The sequence below is a fragment of the Vanellus vanellus genome, assembly GCF_965231255.1.
Source record: "Vanellus vanellus genome assembly, contig: HAP1_SCAFFOLD_1131, whole genome shotgun sequence".
Classification (NCBI taxonomy): domain Eukaryota; kingdom Metazoa; phylum Chordata; class Aves; order Charadriiformes; family Charadriidae; genus Vanellus; species Vanellus vanellus.
The window spans coordinates 1-17,071 of NW_028127906.1; the positions used below are offsets into that span (position 1 = coordinate 1).

At 62.8% G+C, this 17,071-nt stretch overlaps 1 protein-coding gene across 1 annotated transcript in view; it reads left to right on the forward strand.

The window, feature by feature from the left end:
- Window positions 1-103: 103 nt before the first annotated feature.
- Window positions 104-17,071, forward strand: part of LOC309684858 (chromodomain-helicase-DNA-binding protein 3-like) — a 51,292-nt gene continuing 34,324 nt past the window's right edge. Inside the window, 12 exon segments of the mRNA XM_082500706.1 lie at window positions 104-261; window positions 263-437; window positions 8,415-8,533; window positions 9,769-9,957; window positions 10,770-10,894; window positions 11,505-11,743; window positions 12,449-12,579; window positions 12,848-12,983; window positions 13,106-13,168; window positions 14,303-14,481; window positions 15,075-15,305; window positions 16,111-16,308. Of these exon segments, the coding sequence (XP_082356832.1) occupies window positions 157-261; window positions 263-437; window positions 8,415-8,533; window positions 9,769-9,957; window positions 10,770-10,894; window positions 11,505-11,743; window positions 12,449-12,579; window positions 12,848-12,983; window positions 13,106-13,168; window positions 14,303-14,481; window positions 15,075-15,305; window positions 16,111-16,308 (1,890 nt within the window). The 5' untranslated portion in view covers window positions 104-156.

A 17,071-nucleotide genomic window follows, 5' to 3' on the forward strand; every position in this document is an offset into this window, starting at 1 on the left:
GGTGTCTCCCGGTCCCCGGTTCCCCCCCCCCGGTGTGGTGGGTTGGGGGAGGTGGGGAGAACGCGGAGGGGTCCCCCCCCACCACCACCACCCCCCCACCACCACCTCCCTCCGCCTCCCGCCCGCCTTCACTCCCGTCTCCCCCCTCAGCCCGCCATGGCTTCCCCTCTGAGGGAGGACGAGGAAGAGGAGGAGGAGATGGTGGTGTCTGAGGCGGAGGGGGACGAAGACGACGAGGAGGAAGAAGACGAGGAGGAGGAGGAGGAGGAAGACGCCGCCGCTGCCGCCGCCGCCGCCGCTCTCCTCGTTACCGGCGGCCACCGCCGCCCCGCCGACATCTTCCCCCCGCCGCCGCCCGCCCCGCCGCCGCCGCCGCCGCCGCCGCCGCCCCCCCGCTCCCGCTCCCGCCGCCGCGGGGCCGACGGAGGCGCCCACAGGTAAAGCATCCCCCCCCCCTTCCTCCATTAATCCCCCCCCCCCCCAATCCCGCTTCCCGCCATACCGGGGCTGAGGAGGGAGGGAGAAGGGGGGGAGGGGGGGGGCTGTTTGTAAACAACCGCCCTAACGGCCGCGCGCGCGCCGGCCAACGGTCACCCGCCCCCCCCCCCCCCCCCCCCCGGCAGGGCCTGAGGGGGGGTGTGTATGGGGGGGGGGTGGGTGTATGGGGGGGGGTGTTTGTACCCCGTCTGTGTGTATGTGGGGGGTGATGGGGCCTGGTGGGGCCCGCGGTGGTTGTGGGGTGATGGGGGTTGTGGGCGCCTGACGGGACTCGGGGCAGTTGTGGGGTGACGGGGGCTGTTGTGCCCCATGGTGTGGGGTGACGGGGGCTGTTGTGCCCCGTGGTGTGGGGTGATGGGGGCTTTTGGGTGCCTCAGAGGGTCCAGGACGGCTGTTGTGCCCCATGGTGTGGGGTGACGGGGGCTTTTGGGTGCCTCAGAGGGTCTAGGACGGCTGTTGTACCCCGTGGTGTGGGGTGACGGGGGCTGTTGTGTGCCTGACAGGACTCAGGGCAGTCATGGGGTGATGGGGGCTGTTGGACACCTCAGAGGGTCCCGGATGACTGTTGTGCCCCATGGTGTGGGGTGATGGGGGCTGTTGGGCACCTCAGAAGGTCCCGGATGGCTGTTACACCCTATGGTGTGGGGTGATGGGGGCTGTTGTGTGCCTGACAGGACTCAGGGCAGTCATGGGGTGATGGGGGCTGTTGGGCACTTCAGAGGGTCCAGGACAGCTGTTGTACCCAATGGTGTGGGCTGATGGGGTCTCTTGGGCGCCTCAGAGGGCCCAGGATGGTTGGTGTACCCCATGGCGTGGGGCGATGTGGGGTGTTGTACACCTCAGAGGGTCCAGAGTGGCTGTTGTACCCTGTGGTGTGGGGTTTGGTTGTTGCACTCCATGGTGTGGGTTGATGGGTGCCTGCCAGGATCCAGGACGGTTGTTGCACCCTGTGGTGTGGGGTGACGGGGACTGTTGGATGCCTGGCAGGGTCCAGGGTGGCTGGTGTACCCCATGGTGTGATATGACTGGGGCTGTTGGCTGCCTGACGGGTTGGTGGGGTGTTGCACCCCATGGCGTGGGGTGATGGGGGGTGATGGGCACTGGACAGGATCCCAGGGCAGTTGTGGGGAAAGGGGGATTGTTGGACACCTCAGAGGGTCCAGGACAGCTGTTGCACCCCGTGGTGTGAGCTGATGGGGCCTGTTGTGTGCCTGATGGGACCCAGATTGGTTGTTGCACCCTGTGTCAGGGGGTGATGGGTCCCTGATGGGATCCCAGGTGGTTGTGGGGTGAGTGGGCTGTTGGGCACCTCAGAGAGTCCAGGATGGCTGTTACACCCTATGGTGTGGGGTGATGGGTGCTGTTGTGTGCCTGACAGGACTTGGGGCAGTCATGGGGCGAGGGGGCTGTTGGACACCGCAGAGGGTCCAGGACGGTTGTTGCACTCCGTGGTGTGGGGTTTGGGTGCTCTTGGGCGCCTGATGGGACACAGGTTGGTTGTTGCACTCCATGGTGTGGTGTGATGGGGGCTGTTGGCTGCCTGACAGGGTCCAGGATGGTTGTTGCACCCCGTGGTGTGGGGTGTTGGGTGCCTGATGGGACCCAGGGTGGTTGTTGCACCTCACGATGGGTGCTGTTGGATGCCTCGCAGGATCCAGAGTGGTTGTTGCACCCCACAGTCTGGGATTTGGGTGCTCTTGGACACCTCACGGGACCCAGGGTGGTTGTTGCACCCCATGGTGTGGGGTGATGGGGGCTGTTGGCTGCCTGACAAGATCCCAGGCAGTTGTGGGGCGAGGGGTGCTGGTGGACACCTCAGAGAGTCCAGAATGGTTATTGTACCCCGTGGTGTGGGGTGATGGGTGCTGTTGAGCACCTGACGGGACCCAGAGTGGTTGTTGTACCCCGTGGTGTGGGGTGATGGGTGCTGTTGAGCGCCTGACGGGACCCAGAGTGGTTGTTGTACCCTATGGTGTGGGGTGATGGATGCTGTTGGGCACCTGATGGGACCCAGAGCGGTTGTTGCACCCCGTGGTGTGGGGTGATGGGTGCTGTTGGGCGCCTGACGGGACTCGGAGCGGTTGTTGCACCCTGTGGCGGTGGGGTTTTGGTGCCGATGGTCTCGGAGGTCACCGATGTCCCCGCAAAACCCCCTCCAGGACGGACCCCATGTCCCCAGGAACCACCGACATCCCGGCGCTGCCGTACCCCGGGCCCGAAGGGACGCTTCCATTGTGTTTTCTTGCATTTTATTGTCTTTTATTGTAGTTTCTCGTATTTCTCGAAGCGCCATTTCTCGGTGTCGGCGGTTCAGCTGCGCCATTGCCCAAAATTTTGGGGCCGCCGGTGGTTTTGGGGCAGGTTTGTACCCTCCGAACTCGCCCCGGTCGGGTGCGCGTCACCGCTTCGCCCGAGAATTCCTCCCTCGGGGGCCTGTGTGGGCATTAAAAAACGTGAGAAATGGGGAAAAAACAGGATTTAGGGGGGAAAATGCCCGTTTTCCTCAGCGGGGAGCCCCGGCCGGTCCCCAGCACCCGCGTTTGCTGCAGTGGGGACGGTTTGGGGTTTCAAACACCTTTTTTGGTGGTTTTCCCTGAGGTTGGGACTTAAAGTTGACCGTTTCTGTGCAAAATGATAGTTGGATTTTGTTTTGGTTTTTTTTTCCCCTTCTGAATATGATTTTTTTGCTTTTGTTAGTTCGGCCTCAAAAATGGGGGGGGGGGGGAGGCATCTTGTAGCCCAAAACGGCCACTTTGATTAAAAAAGCAGTTCTGATTTTTAAAGTGAATCCAACTCACTTTGAAAACTCTCAGGAATTGGGCAAATTGGGATTTTGGAACCCCTTCTTTTCTGGAAAAGCTTAGAAATGAGTAGATTTGGGTTGTAGACACCCCCCCCCCACCCCCCCACCTCTTTTCCCCAAATTGCTCACAAATGGGTAAATGTGGATTTTTGGAGCTCCTCAAAACGCTCAGAAATTGGGCAAATTTGGATTTGAGAGCTCCCTCTTTTCTGAAAAAGCTCAAAAATTGATACATTTGGATTTTAGACCCCCCCTTCTTTTCCCCCCAAAATGTTCAGAAATGGCTAAAATCAGATTTTAGAACTCCTTCTTTGCCGGAAAAGCTCAGAAATGCGTAAATTTGGATTTTAGCCCCCATTTCCACCCCCACCCCCCCACCCCCCCCCCCACTCAGACACGGGCAAATCCGTCTTTCCAGCACGGCCGCCGCCGCTTCCCTGGCCGTTTCCTTTGGCTTTTTCTTGGCTTTTTGGGCAATTCTTTAATTATTCTTTCCTCTCCGCAGCCCCGATCCCTCAAATGCTCCACGTGGGGCCGCGGGGACGCCCCCGAATCAGCCCTAAATTCACTTTTTACAACTTTTTTCTCCCCAAAACAGCACTAATAGCAATTTTTTAAACTTTTTTCTCCCCCAAACAACACTCTCATCTATTTTTTGAAACTTTTTTCTCCCCAGAACAGCCCTAGTACCCTTTTTTTTTTTTTAAAGTTTTCCTACCCCCAGCACTGATAATAGCTATTTTTTTAAACCTTTTTCTTCCCAGAGCAGCATTTTTACAGGTTTTTAACATTTTTCCCCAGATCAGGAGCCGTGGGAGGGTCTGTCCGTCCGTCCCCCTCCGGACAGCGAGCCGAGCGCTCGGGGCTCTCTGCATTTGAGGTGAAATAACACTTTTTCCCCATTTCCCCGGCGGAAGGCTGACCCCCTCCCCCTCCTCCGCAGCTGAAACTTGTTATTTTGTTGGTTTTTTTTTTTTCCTTTTTTCCTTATTTTTGCTCTTTCCAGCCCGTCCCGGCTGAGAACAATGGCGTCAGTCGGGGACACGGCGGCTTCATTCGAGCGCCAGGGGTGGGGGGGGGGGGGAGCACCCACACCAACAGATTTTCATTAACAAAAAAAAGCCAAAATCGGGCAAAAAGTTGATTATTCCCCCCCCCCCCCCCTTTTTTTTTTTTTTCCACTGTGTCACTAAGTTCCGAGGCGAAGGCCCCGCTGGCTGCCCCGCCGCTGGGACCAGCCAGAAAACGGGGTAAAACACCCCGAAAAGAACCGAACTGGGGATTTTCTGCTACCGCACCTCTCTCCTCTCCGCTTTGTTGCGCCGTTTGCCCCATTTTTTCCCCTTTTCCCCCCCATTTTTGAGGACGCCTCACCTTTTTCTTTGTTCAAGCTCTTTCCTCCCCTTTTGCAGAATCACTCCCCCCCCCCCGTTGTTTTTTTTTAAGGCATTTTTCCCTTTTTTTTCACCTCCCCCCCTGCACCACTGTTGGCTGTTTATTTTCAATTCCCCCCCCCCCTTTTATTTTTTTTCTCATTTTTTTCACACCCCCCCCCCCCCCCCCACACCGCTGTTGGCTGTTTATTTTCAATTTAATTCCCCCCCCCCCCCCCTTTTTCTCACCACAGTGCCCACCCCATGGGGGGGAGCAGGTTTGGGGGGGGGGGGGGGGTGTTGCTTTGTGTCTGGCAGTGGGGGTGTGCGTGTTCGTTGTGTGTCGTCCCCCCCCCCTTCCCTCCCTCCCTCCGCCGCTACGTTTTCTCTCGAGGTGCGGGGAGTGGGAGCGTCACGTGTGTGGAAAATTCTCGTTGATGCTTTGCCAACGCGCCCCGCGCATGTCTGCTGGGGGGGGGGGGGGGGGGAAGAATGGGGGGGGGTTGGAGGGGGGGGGGAAACACCCCCAAAATGGCAGGATCAGGCCCAGTGGGGCTGAGCCCCGGTCTGGCGAGCGGCTGTGCCTTGCAGGGAGCACCCGAAGGTGATGGGGGGGGAACAATTGGGGGGGGGGGGGGGGGGGGAATTTAAGGAGGGGGGGAAGGCGGAGGGCAGGATCCGGCCTGGCCACTGTGAAAAAAAATAGAGGAAAAAAACCAAAAAATAGTTTCTTTGGATTTTTTTTTCTTTTTTTTTTTTTTGTTCCCCCCCCCGTAGCATTTTCCGGTGTCGTACCCGGGTGGTGGTGGGGGTGGGTGGTGGGGGTGTGTGTCAGCGTTGTCCCCGGTGGTCCCCAGTCACCCGCGGCAGCGCTCCGGCAGCAGCCTGGCCGGCGGTGCCAAGGGATTAGCTGGGAATGTGACCCCGGCGGCGGCAGCGGGTGTCGCTTCCTCTCCCCACGCCAACCTTGGCACCCGCCGTCACCCACCCGGACACCCTCCCTCCCCCCGCCACCGCAGCGGCTCGGGGACACCGGGGGTTCCCTCCCCGGCGGTGAGCTTCATCCCTGACCGCCGGCGGGCGGCTGGGACCTGTCAGCGAGCGCCGGTTGTGATTTATGGGGGCGGACGGGTGACGTCGGCGCCGGGGGGACACACACGCGCTGGGCTGAGGACGTGCCAGCTCGTTGCGAGAGCCGCCGGGCAGATGTGACACCTCTCGCCGGGCTTCACCCCGACCGGCTGCCAAAAAACACCGGGGACAGCCAAGGCCGTGACACGGATGTAGGTGTCACCGCCCCGGGGATGGTCCTCAGGGATTCTCAGCGGCCCCAGTCACGGGGACGCTGGTGGCCCTCGGCCAAGGGGTTGGGAAATCCTCTGCCGGTGGTTGGTCACTGTTACGGTGACACCGGCATCCCCCCGGGTGAGCAGTTGGGAAATCCTCTGCCGGCGGTTGGTCACTGTTAGCCAGAGCGGAGAAACTGCTGAGCGGTTGAGCGCTTTTAGGGTCAAAGAAGGGGGAATCCACCACCGCCAGCGGCAGTTTGTCACCATCACAGGGACACCAGTGTCCCCTGAGTGAGTGGTTGGAGAATTTGCCACTGGCAGTTGGTCACTGTTACGGTGACACCGGTGTCCCCCCGGGTGAGCAGTTGGGAAATCCTCTGCCGGCGGTTGGTCACTGTCAGGCAGAGTGGAGCAACTGTGCTGAGCAGTTGATCGCTTTTAGGGTTAAAGAGGGGGGAATCCACCTCCGCTAGCGGTGGCTGGTCACCGTCACAGGGACACCAGTGTCCCCTGAGTGAGCGGTTGGAGAATTTGCCACTGGCAGTTGGCCACTGTTACAGTGACACCGGTATCCCCCTGGGTGAGCAGTTGGGAAATCCTCTGCCGGCGGTTGGTCACTGTCAGCTGGAGCGGAGCGACTGTGCTGAGCAGTTGATTGCTTTTAGGGTCAAAGAGGGGGGAATCCACCACCGCCAGTGGCAGTTGGTCACCTTCACGGTGACACCAGTGTCCCCCAGGCCGAGCATTCGGGATATTCTCCACTGGTGGTTGGTCACTGTTACAGTGACATTGGTGTCCCCCCAAGTGAGTGGGTGGGGAATCCTTCACTGGCGGTTGGGGACTGTCATGGTGACACTGGTGTTACCTGGGGTGAGCAGTTGGGAGATCCTCCTCTGACAGTTGGTCCCTGTCATGTGGGCACCGGCGTCACCTGGGGTGAGCAGTTGAGGAATCCTCCACCGGCGGCTGGTCACCGTCACGGTGACATTGGTGTCACCTGGGGCGAGTGGTTGGGATATCCTCCACCAGCAGTTGGTCACTGTTGTGGTGACACCAGTGTTCTTCCACTGGCAGTTGGGAGCCTCATTTTTGAGGTAACCCCCACCCTGTGGGGTCCTGTGAGGGTTTTGGGGTGAAATCCCGGGGTTTTGGCAGTTTTTGGCAGCATGAAAGCCAGAATGCTCCTTCCGGGCCTCCTGCGAGTGGGGGAAAAATGCCCCAAATCCTATTTCTGGTGGGTTTTTTACCCTTTTTTTTTACCCACGTGAGCGGGTGTTGCCAGTACCGTTGCTGGAGGGACCTTGGGCTGTGGCTGCTGGTTTTATTATCTCTGAGGTTTGGCCAAAAAGTTGGGGTTTTTTCCCCAAACATTTCTACTCCAAAGGCCTAATGAAAGGTCAGTTGATTTTGGGTCAAAAAAACGGTAAAAAAGTAGCTGTGGTGCTGAGTGGCGCCGGGTGTCCCAGCCCCTTTTTCTGCCCCGATTTTGGGCTCGTTTCCGCCAGAGGAAGGCGGGTGCTGGTGTGTCCCTGTCACCTGCTGGCCGCAGAGCGGACCTCAGCATGGCCGCCTGTGCTTGTCGCCTGTCTCCATGTGTGTCACCGTGCCAGTGGCCACAGAAGGGACCTCAGTGTGGCTGCCTGTCCCTGTCACCCGCCTTGCTGCATGTCAGCAAGTCAGTGGCCATGGAAGAGACCTCAGCACAGCTGGCTGTCCCCATCACCCGCTTCCCTGTGTGTCACCATCCCAGGGACCTCAGGGTGGCCACCTCTGGCCGTCACCCACCTCCGTGTGTGTCACCGGGTTGGTGGACGCAGAGGGGACCTCACTGTGGCTGCCTGTGGCCATCACCCATCTTGCTGTGTGTCACCATCCTGGTGGCTGTGGAGAGGACCTTAGCATGGCTGCCTGTCCCTGTCACCTGTCTTGCTGTGTGTCACTGTCCTGGTGGCCACAGAGAAGGCCTCAGCATGGCCACATGTGGCCTTCACCCATCTTTGTGTGGTCAGTGGGTTGGTGGCCATGGAAGGGACCTCAGTGTGGCCACCTGTGGCCGTCACCCGTCTTCAGGTGTGTCAGTGCACTGGTGGTCATGGAGGGGACCTCAATGTGGCCGCCTGTCCCTGTCACCCGCCTCGCTGCGTGTCACTGTCCTGGTGGCCCCAGAGGGGACCTCGGAGCAGCTGACTGTCCCCATCACCTGCCTCGCTGTGTGTCACCGTCCTGGTGGCTGCGTAGGGGACCTCAGTGTGGTCCCCTGTCCCTGTCTATGTGTGTCAATGGTTTGGTGGCCACAGAGGGGGCCTCATTGTGGCCACCTGGCCCTGTCACCCACCTTCCTGCGTGTCACTGTCCCAGCGGCCATGGAGGGGACCTCGCACAGCCGCCTGTCCCTGTCAGCTGTCTGTGCGTGTCCCCGTCCCCGCAGCTCAGGCTGCCATGTCCCCGCAGATGGTGACGACGATCTGCTGCGGGGCCTCGAGGGGGCCCTGGGGGTGAAGAAGAAGAAACGGGGCCCCCGGAAACAGAAGGAAAATAAACCTGGAAAACCACGGAAACGGAAAAAACTGGTGAGTTCCCCATGGACGCTCTGCCCTGGGTCCTCCTGCTCCGGGTGATGGGGTCTGGGACGATGGATGGGGTCTGGGGATGGGTGACAACCTCCCGAGGTAGCTGATATGGTCTGGGGATGACAGAGGGGATCTGGGATGGGTGACAGCCTCTCAGGGGTGGCTGATGGGGCCTGGGGACAGCTGACAGGGTTTGAGGATGGGTGACAGGTTTTGGGAATGATGGGCGAGGTCTGAGGATGGGTGACAGACTCTCAGGGATGGCTGATGGTGGCTGGCGACAGCTGACGGGGTCTGGGAATGACGGATGGGGTCTGGAGATGGATGACAGTCTCTCAGGGTGGCTGATGGGGTCTGGGGATGGGTGACAGGGTCAGGCAATGGGTGACGGACTCTCAGGGTGGCTGATGGGGTCTGGGGACAGATGATGGGGTCAGGTGTTGGGTGACAGTTGCTCAGGGTGGCTGATCCGGGGTATGGGGACACTGCACAGGGTCCGGGGACAGGTGACAGGGTTGGGTGATGGGTGACAGACTTTCGGGGTGGCTGATGGGACTCTTGAGTTGACTGACAGGGCGTGGGGTTGATGAACAAGGTCTGAGGATGATGGACAGGGTCTGGGGATGGCTGATGGAAGCCTCAGGGTGGCTAACGGGCCCTGGGGATGGGGGATGGACTCTTGGGGGGCAAGTGATGGGGTCTCACGGCAGCTGATGGAGGTCTCAGGGTGGCTGACAGGGTCTGGGGTTGATGGAGAAGGTCTGGGAGTGATGGATGGGGTTTGGGGACAATGGACGGGGTCTTGAGGTGGCTGATGGGGTCTCGGGGAGCTGATGGGGCTCTTGGTTCAGCTGACAGGGTCTGGGGACAATGGACATAGTCTGGGGATGGGTGACAGGACTGGGGGTGACTGACAGGGTCTCAGGGTGGCCGATGGGGTCTGGGCGCAACTGATGGGGGGTCTTGGGGTGGCTTATGGGGGTCTTGGGGTGGCTGATGGGCCCTGGGGAGGGGTGACAGCGTCTGGTGTCAGCTGATGGGGTCTGGGGACAGGTGACGGACTCTTGGGGGTGGCTGATGGGGTCTTCCAGCGGCTGATGGAGGTCTAGGGGTGACTGATGGAGTTGGGGGTGACTGAGGGGGTCCTGGGGCGGCTAATGGGGGTCTCGGGGTGGCTGACGGGCCCCAGGGAGGGGTGATGGGCCCCGAGGATGAGCATGGGATGGTGGTCTCAGGTGAGCGAGGATGAGCTGGAGTCGGAGCGGGAGGAATACCAGCGGGAAGAGTACCGGGAGAAGTCGGAGAGCGGTGGCAGCGACTCCGGGGGGGCGGCCAGGAAACGGCGGCGGAAGCACCGCGAGAAGAAAGAGAAAAAGACGAAGAGACGGAAAAAGGCTGATGAGGAGGGGGGGCAGAAGGTGAAGGTACGGCCGGGGGGGCACCCGTGGGGGGGGGGGGGGGGGCACCTGGGGGTGCAGGAGCTCCCCCAGTGGTGCACTCTGTGGTGACCTATGGGGGTCCCATCGCTGTGGGGGTCCCGACACCTGTGGGGGTCCTTGTGGGGGTCCTGTCACTGTGCAGGCCCTTGTGGGGGTCCTGACACCGGTGTGGGTGTCAGTGTGGGTCCTTGTGGGGGTCTTGTCACTGTGTGCAGGCCTATGGGGGTCCCATCGCTCATGGGGGTGCCTGCGGGGGTCCCATCCCCGTGTGGGGACCCATGGGGGTCCAGTCACCTGTGGGGTTCCTCACCAGGGTCCCATCACTGTGTGGGGACCTGTGGGGGGTCCCATTGCCTTGTGGGTGCCCATGAGGGTCCTGACACCCGTGTGGGCGCCTGTGGGGGGTCCTGTCACTCATGTGGGTGCCAATGAGGGTCCCATCCCCATGTCAGGGCCCGTGGGGGGTCTTGTCATCTGTGTGGGTGCCCATGGGGGTCTCGACACACCCATGGGGGTCCTGTCACTCTGTGGGGACCTGTGGGGGTCCCGTCACCCATGTGGGTGCCTGTGGGGGGTCCTGTCACTCATGTAGGGTGCCCATGGGGGTCCTCATGGGTGTCCTGTCGCTGGTGTTGGGGCCTGTGGGGGTCCCGGCAGATAACACGTCTCCTCGTTCTCTCTGTCCCTGTTCCTGGGTGTTTCTTATCCCCCTCTCCCCATCCTGGTGTCGGTCTCTGTCGTGTCCCATCCATGGCCTGGCTGTGTCCCCCCTCCGTGTCCCCCCTTCCCCGGCGCAGGCAGTGGAGCAGAAGTCCTCGGCACAGCTGCTGGGGGCCTGGGGGCTGGAGGACGTGGACCATGTCTTCACCGAGGAGGACTATCACACTCTCACCAACTACAAGGCCTTCAGCCAATTCATGAGGTGGGGCTGGGGGGGGACGACACCCTGGGGTGCTGGGGGGCACCCTGGGGTCCTGGAGGGTTCCTCTGGGTGCTGGGGGTCACTTCAGGGTGCTGGTGAGGGTCTTTTTAGGGCATCTCAGGGGGGTGGGGGACACCTCAGGGTCCTGTGGGGCACCTCGGGGTCCTGGAGGGTCCCTCTGGGTGCTGGGGGACACTTCAGGGTGCTGAGGGACATCCTTTTAGAGCACCTCATGGTGCTGGGGGGCACCTCATGGGGATGAGGGGACACCTCAGGGTGCTGGGGGACACCTGGGGAGGATGGAGGGGCACATTGGGGTGCTGGGGGGCACCTCAAGGTCCTTAGGGGGCTCTCTGGGTGTTTGTGGGGATACATTTAGGGCAGCTGAGGGTGCTGGGGGGTACCCTTGGGGTGTTGATGGGGGGCTGGGGGGACACAGGGCTCCTGGGGGACCATGGGGACATCTTGGGGGGGGTGGGGGGCACCCCGGGGTGAAAGAGGTCTGTAGTCTCAGTGGTCCCTGAGGTCCCCTATTCCCCCTGGACTTGTGGGGTCCCTGAATGCCCCGGACACGTGGGGTCCTCAACCCACCTCCCTCCCTCCCCGTCAGGCCCCTGATCGCCAAGAAGAACCCCAAAATTCCCATGTCGAAGATGATGACCATCCTGGGGGCCAAATGGCGGGAGTTCAGCGCCAACAACCCCTTCAAGGGCTCCGCTGCCGCCGTGGCCGCCGCCGCCGCTGCTGCTGCTGCCGCCGTGGCCGAGCAGGTGTCGGCTGCCGTGGCCGCCGTGGCCCCCGAGGCGCCCCCCCCACCCCTGCGCAAGGCCAAGACCAAGGAGGGGAAAGGTGGGTGCTCCCCAGACGCTTGGGTCCTCCCTAAATTTGGGGTGGGCGTACCCAGACAGACACCTGGGTGTCCGTCCCCGTCCCCCCCCCAGGAAGCCTGGCTCCTTGCCTGCTTTGGGATGGGGGTGCTCAGACACCTGCATCCTCATGGATTGGGGGTCCCGGGGGGAGGCTTGAGTGGTGCTGGGGGGGAGTTTGGGGATCCTGGGGGGTTTGGGGTTCCCTGTGGGGACTTTAGGGGTCCTTGGTGGGGGTTGGGGGTCCCTGGGGGGTTTGGGGTTCCCTGTGGGGACTTTAGGGGTCCTTGGTGGGGGTTGTGGGTCTCGGGGGAGTCTCTGGGGGAGCTTTAGGGATCTTGGGAGAATTTGGGGGTGTCCCTGGTGGGGCTTTAGGGAGCCTTAGAGGTACTTGGAGGGTCCCTGGGGGAGCTATAGGGATCTTTGGGGGGTTTGGGGTTCCCTGGGGGGGGCCTTTAGGGATCCTTGGGAGCGCTTGGGGGTCCCTGGGGGAATTTGGGTGGTCCCTGGGGAGGGGGATAAGGATTCTTGGGGGGATTTTGGGGGTCCCTGGGGGAGCTTTAGGGATCCTTAGGGGTGCTTGGGTGTCCCTGGGGGGATTTGGGGGGTCTCTGGGGTCCTCATGGGTCTGGGGGAGGGGATGCCTGGGTGTGTCCTCCCCCCCAAAACGCCTGCGTCCCCCCCGCAGGTCCCGGTCACAAGAAGCGCAGCAAGAGCCCGCGGGTGCCGGAGCTGAAGAGGAAGATGAAGGGGAGGAAGATGGCGCCGCTGAAGATCAAACTGGGTGTACTGGGGGGCAAACGCAAGAAGAGCAGCTCGGTAGGGCCCGGACGCATCGGTCCCCTAACTGGGGGGGTGCTGGGGGGGTGCCTAGACACCTGGGTCCCCTCCTGTCCCCCTGTGTCCCCAAGCGGTGGCACTCAGCCTCGTGGCCCAATCCCCCACCCCACCCCCGGCTGTGTCTCCCTGTCCCCTTCCCCCACCTCCTGGTCTCCCTGTCCCCATGTTTCCCCCCTGTGTCCCCTTTTCCCCTGATGCCACCTGCTGCCCCTAATGCCACCTGGTGTCACCCGCTGTCCCCGGGCAGAGCGAGGACGCGGGGGAGGCAGAGGAGGAGTCTGACGCCGAGAGCCCCGGGGTGCTGGGTGCCACTGCCCGCCCCGACCCCACCACCCGCCTCAAGAAGCTCAAGCGGGGACGTCCCGGCCGCAAGAAGAAGAAGGGTGAGTGTCCCCAAGTGTCACCAACCCCCGGGTGCCACCACCACCCCCTCTCCTAGACCCCACGGCGGGGACGCCGGGTGACGCTCCCGTCCCCCCCCCTCCTCCTCCCTCTCTCCTTGCAGCCCCCTGCGCCGGCCTCAGCCGGGAGCGCGGCCCCGTGGGGACGGGCACGGCGCCCGCGCACGGTGAGACACCCCACCCGCCGGTGTCCCCAAGTTGTCACCCGGGGTCCCCGAGCCTGTGGTGTCACCCTGAGCGGGGTCCTCCGTCCCTTACCCGTGTCGGTGGTGGCGTCTGGGGAGTCCCCAGCCCCTGGCTTCTTCCAAGGGGTGTAGCGGTGTCCCCATGTCCCTGTCCCTGCCATCTCTCCTGGGTGTTTTGTGTCCCCACTGTCCCTTGTCTCCAGGTATCCCAGTGTCCCCATGTCCCTGTCCCCTGGTGTGCTGGTGCCCCCATCTCCTGGTGTCCCCAGTGCCCATGTCCCTGGTGCCACCCCCTCCCTGTGTCCCTGTGCTCTCATCCACCCGGTGCCCCTGGTGTCCCCATCCCCAAGTGCCACCTTGTCCCCATCCCTCAGTGCCCCTATGCCCCAATCCCTGGGTGTCCCCATCCCCCACTGCCCCTCTCCTCTGGTGTCCCCATCCCCCATGTCCCTGTCCCCTGGTGTCCACAGGTCCCAATCCCCCAGTGCCCCCATCCCTGGGTGTCCCTGTCCTCCAGTGCCCCTGTCCCCTGGTGTCCCCTGCTCCTGTCCCCCAGCACCCCAGTGCCCCCATCCCTGGGTGTCCACATCCCCACTGTCCCTGTCCTCTGGTGTCCCCATGCCCCCATCCTCCAGCACGCCTGTTCCCAGTGTCCCTATCTGTCAGTGCCCCTGTCTCTAGTGCCCCCATCCCTGGGTGTCCCCAGTATCCCCAGTGCCCCCATCTTCTGGTGTCCCCATGCCCACATCCTCCAGTACCCCTGCGCCCTATCTCTGGGTATCCCCAGTGCCCCCACGTCCCCATCCCCAGTGCCTCTGTCCCCTGGTGTCCCCATGTCCCTATCCCCAGTGCTGCTGCGCCCCCGACTCTGGGTGTCCCTAGTGCCCCCATCCCTTGGTGTCCCCATGTCCCCATCCCCCGTCCCCCAATGCCCCTCAGCCCCCATCCCCGGTGTCCCCAGTGCCCCTATATCCCCATCCCCAGTGCCCCTGCACCCTGTCTCTGGGTGTCCCCAGTGCCCCCATCCCCAGTGCCCCCATGTCCCCACTCCCCCGTCCCCGGCGCCCCGTCCCCGTCAATCCGGGTGGCAGCGGGCGGTGCGTGGCGTCCCCGCAGGGCCGGGGCCGGAGGAGGAGGGGGACGGCTATGAGACGGACCACCAGGACTACTGCGAGGTGTGCCAGCAGGGTGGGGAGATCATCCTCTGCGACACTTGTCCCCGCGCCTACCACCTCGTCTGCCTCGACCCCGAGCTGGACCGTGCCCCCGAGGGACGCTGGAGCTGCCCCCACTGCGTGAGCTGCGGGATGGGGGGGGACTGATGGGGGGGGGGGGCTCTGGAGGGTTTCCTTGGGGGGGTTGGGGGTCTCTGGCAGTGTATTCAGGAAGTTTAGGTGTCCCTCAGGGCGTCCCCAGGAGGTTTGGGGTCCCTGGGAGGTTTGGTTGTACCCAGGGATGGTTTTGGGGGTGTCCCAGGAAATTGAGTCTCTGTCAGGGTGTCCCCAGGGGGTTTTTGGGTGTCCCTGGAGGATGTCCACAGGAGGTTTGGGTGTCCCTCAGGGTGTCCCCAAGAGGTTTGGGGTGTCTCTGGAGGACGTCCCCAGAGGCTTGGGTGTCCCTCAGCATGTCCCCAGGAGGTTTTGTTGTACCCAGGGGTGGTTTTGGGGTGTCCCTGGAGATTGGGTGTCTCTCAAGGCGTCCCCAGGAGGTTTGGGGTCCCTGGGGACCATCTCCAGGAGGTTGGGTGTCCCTGGAGGACATCCCCAGGAGGTTTGGTTGTACCCAGGGGTGGTTTTGGGGGTGTCCCCAGGAAGTTTGGGGTCCCTGGGTGCTGTTTTGGGGGTGTCCCTTGAGGTTTGGGGGGTGCCTGACGCTGGGTGTCGCCCAGGAGAAGGAGGGGGTGCAGTGGGAAGCGAAGGAGGAGGAGGAAGAAGAGGAGGAGGAGGAGGAGGAAGGGGAGAAGGAGGAGGAGGACGACCACATGGAGTACTGCCGGGTGTGCAAGGACGGCGGGGAGCTGCTGTGCTGCGACGCCTGTGTCTCCTCCTACCACATCCACTGCCTCAACCCCCCCCTGCCCGAGGTCCCCAACGGAGAGTGGCTCTGTCCCCGCTGCACGGTACGGGGACACGGGGACAGCGGTTGGGTGGGGAGGTGGTGGGGGACCTGGTGGGGATGGGACAGGGATCTGCTGGGGACCTGGTGGGGACAGGGATGGGGATGGGAGAAGGACTTGGGGGTGGGACAGGGATGGGGATGGAACAGGGACCTGGTGGGGACAGGGATGGGAACGAGGACAGGGACCTGGTAGGGACAGGATGGGGATGGGACAGGGACCTGGTGAGGGACGTGGCAGGGATGGGGATGGGACAGGGATGGGGATGGGACAGGGACATGGTGGGGATGGGATGGGGATGGCACAGGGATGGGGATGGAATAAGGACTTGGTGGGGATGGGACATGGACCTGGTGGGGACGAGGACAGGGATGGGGATGGGAACAGGACAGGGATGGGGATGGGAACAAGACAGGGATGGGGACAGGAACAGGACAGGGCTGGCTCAAGGCTGGGGACAGGACAAGTCTGGGGCAGGAATGGGGACAGGGACGGGGACAGGACAGGGATGGGGACAAGAATGGGACAGGGGTGGCTCAAGGCTGGGGATGGGAATGGGGACAGGGACGATGATGGGGACAGGGACAAGGACAACCACGGCCATGGGGCCAGCACAGGGACGCTGCAGCCACACCTTGGGGACAGCATGGGGACAGCCACCCCTCGGGGTGGGGATCTGCCCCCTCCCCCCCCCCGGGTGCTCTGGGTGTTGGGGGGGTGGGGGTGTGAGGGGTGTGGGACACACAACACAACCGTGTGGCTGTCCCTGCTGTCCCCAACCCTGCTGTCCCCTGTGTCCCCCCCTCAGTGCCCGGTGCTGAAGGGGCGGGTGCAGAAGATCCTGTACTGGCGGTGGGGGGAGCCGCCCCCCCCCGTGGCCGCCCCCCCCGGGGCCCCCCCTCCCGAGGGGCCCCCCCCAGCGCTGCAGGGCCGCTCCGAGCGCGAGTTCTTCGTCAAGTGGGTCGGGCTCTCCTACTGGCACTGCTCCTGGATCAAGGAGCTGCAGGTATGGGGGGGCCCCCGCGTACCCCCGGGGGGGGCACCAAGACTGGTGGTGAGGGCTGATAGACCCAGTTTGGGGGGACTTGATACTGGGGGGGGGGACCGATACACCCAGTTTGGGGGGACTTGATACTGAGGGGGCCCCTGATATTGGGGGGGGACCCCATTTACCCCCCTGGGGGGGCCCCGGCACTGGGGTGTCTTGATTTATCCAACTTGGGGGGCCCAATATGGGGGGTGGGGTTGATATACCCCCTTTGGGCACCCCCAATATTGGGGGGGTCCCTGGAATAGGGGACACTCCAATAGGGGACCTGGGGGGTTCCCCAGTCTTGGGGACACTCCAGTATTCCCGTGGGGGGGACCTGGGAGGTTCCCTAGGACTGGGGACACCCCAATATCCCCAGTGAGGGGGTCCCTGGAATAGGGGACACCCCAATATACTCAGCTGGGGGGACCTGGGTGGGTTCCCCAGTCTTGGGGACACCCCGATATCCCCATCTAGGGGGTCCTTGGGACAGGGGACACCCCAATATCTCAGTTGGGGGGGTCCTGGGGGGTCCCTGGGACAGGAGACACCCTGATATATTAAGCTGGGGGGGCCCTCAGGACTGGGGACACCCCAATATCCCCAGTGAGGGGGTCCCTGGAATAGGGGACACCTGATATCCCCAGCTGGGGGGTCCCTGGGACAGGCGATGCCCCAATATCCCTAGTTGGGGGTTCCTCAGTTTTGGGGGCCCCCACCTCAGGGATGCCGGCTCTGC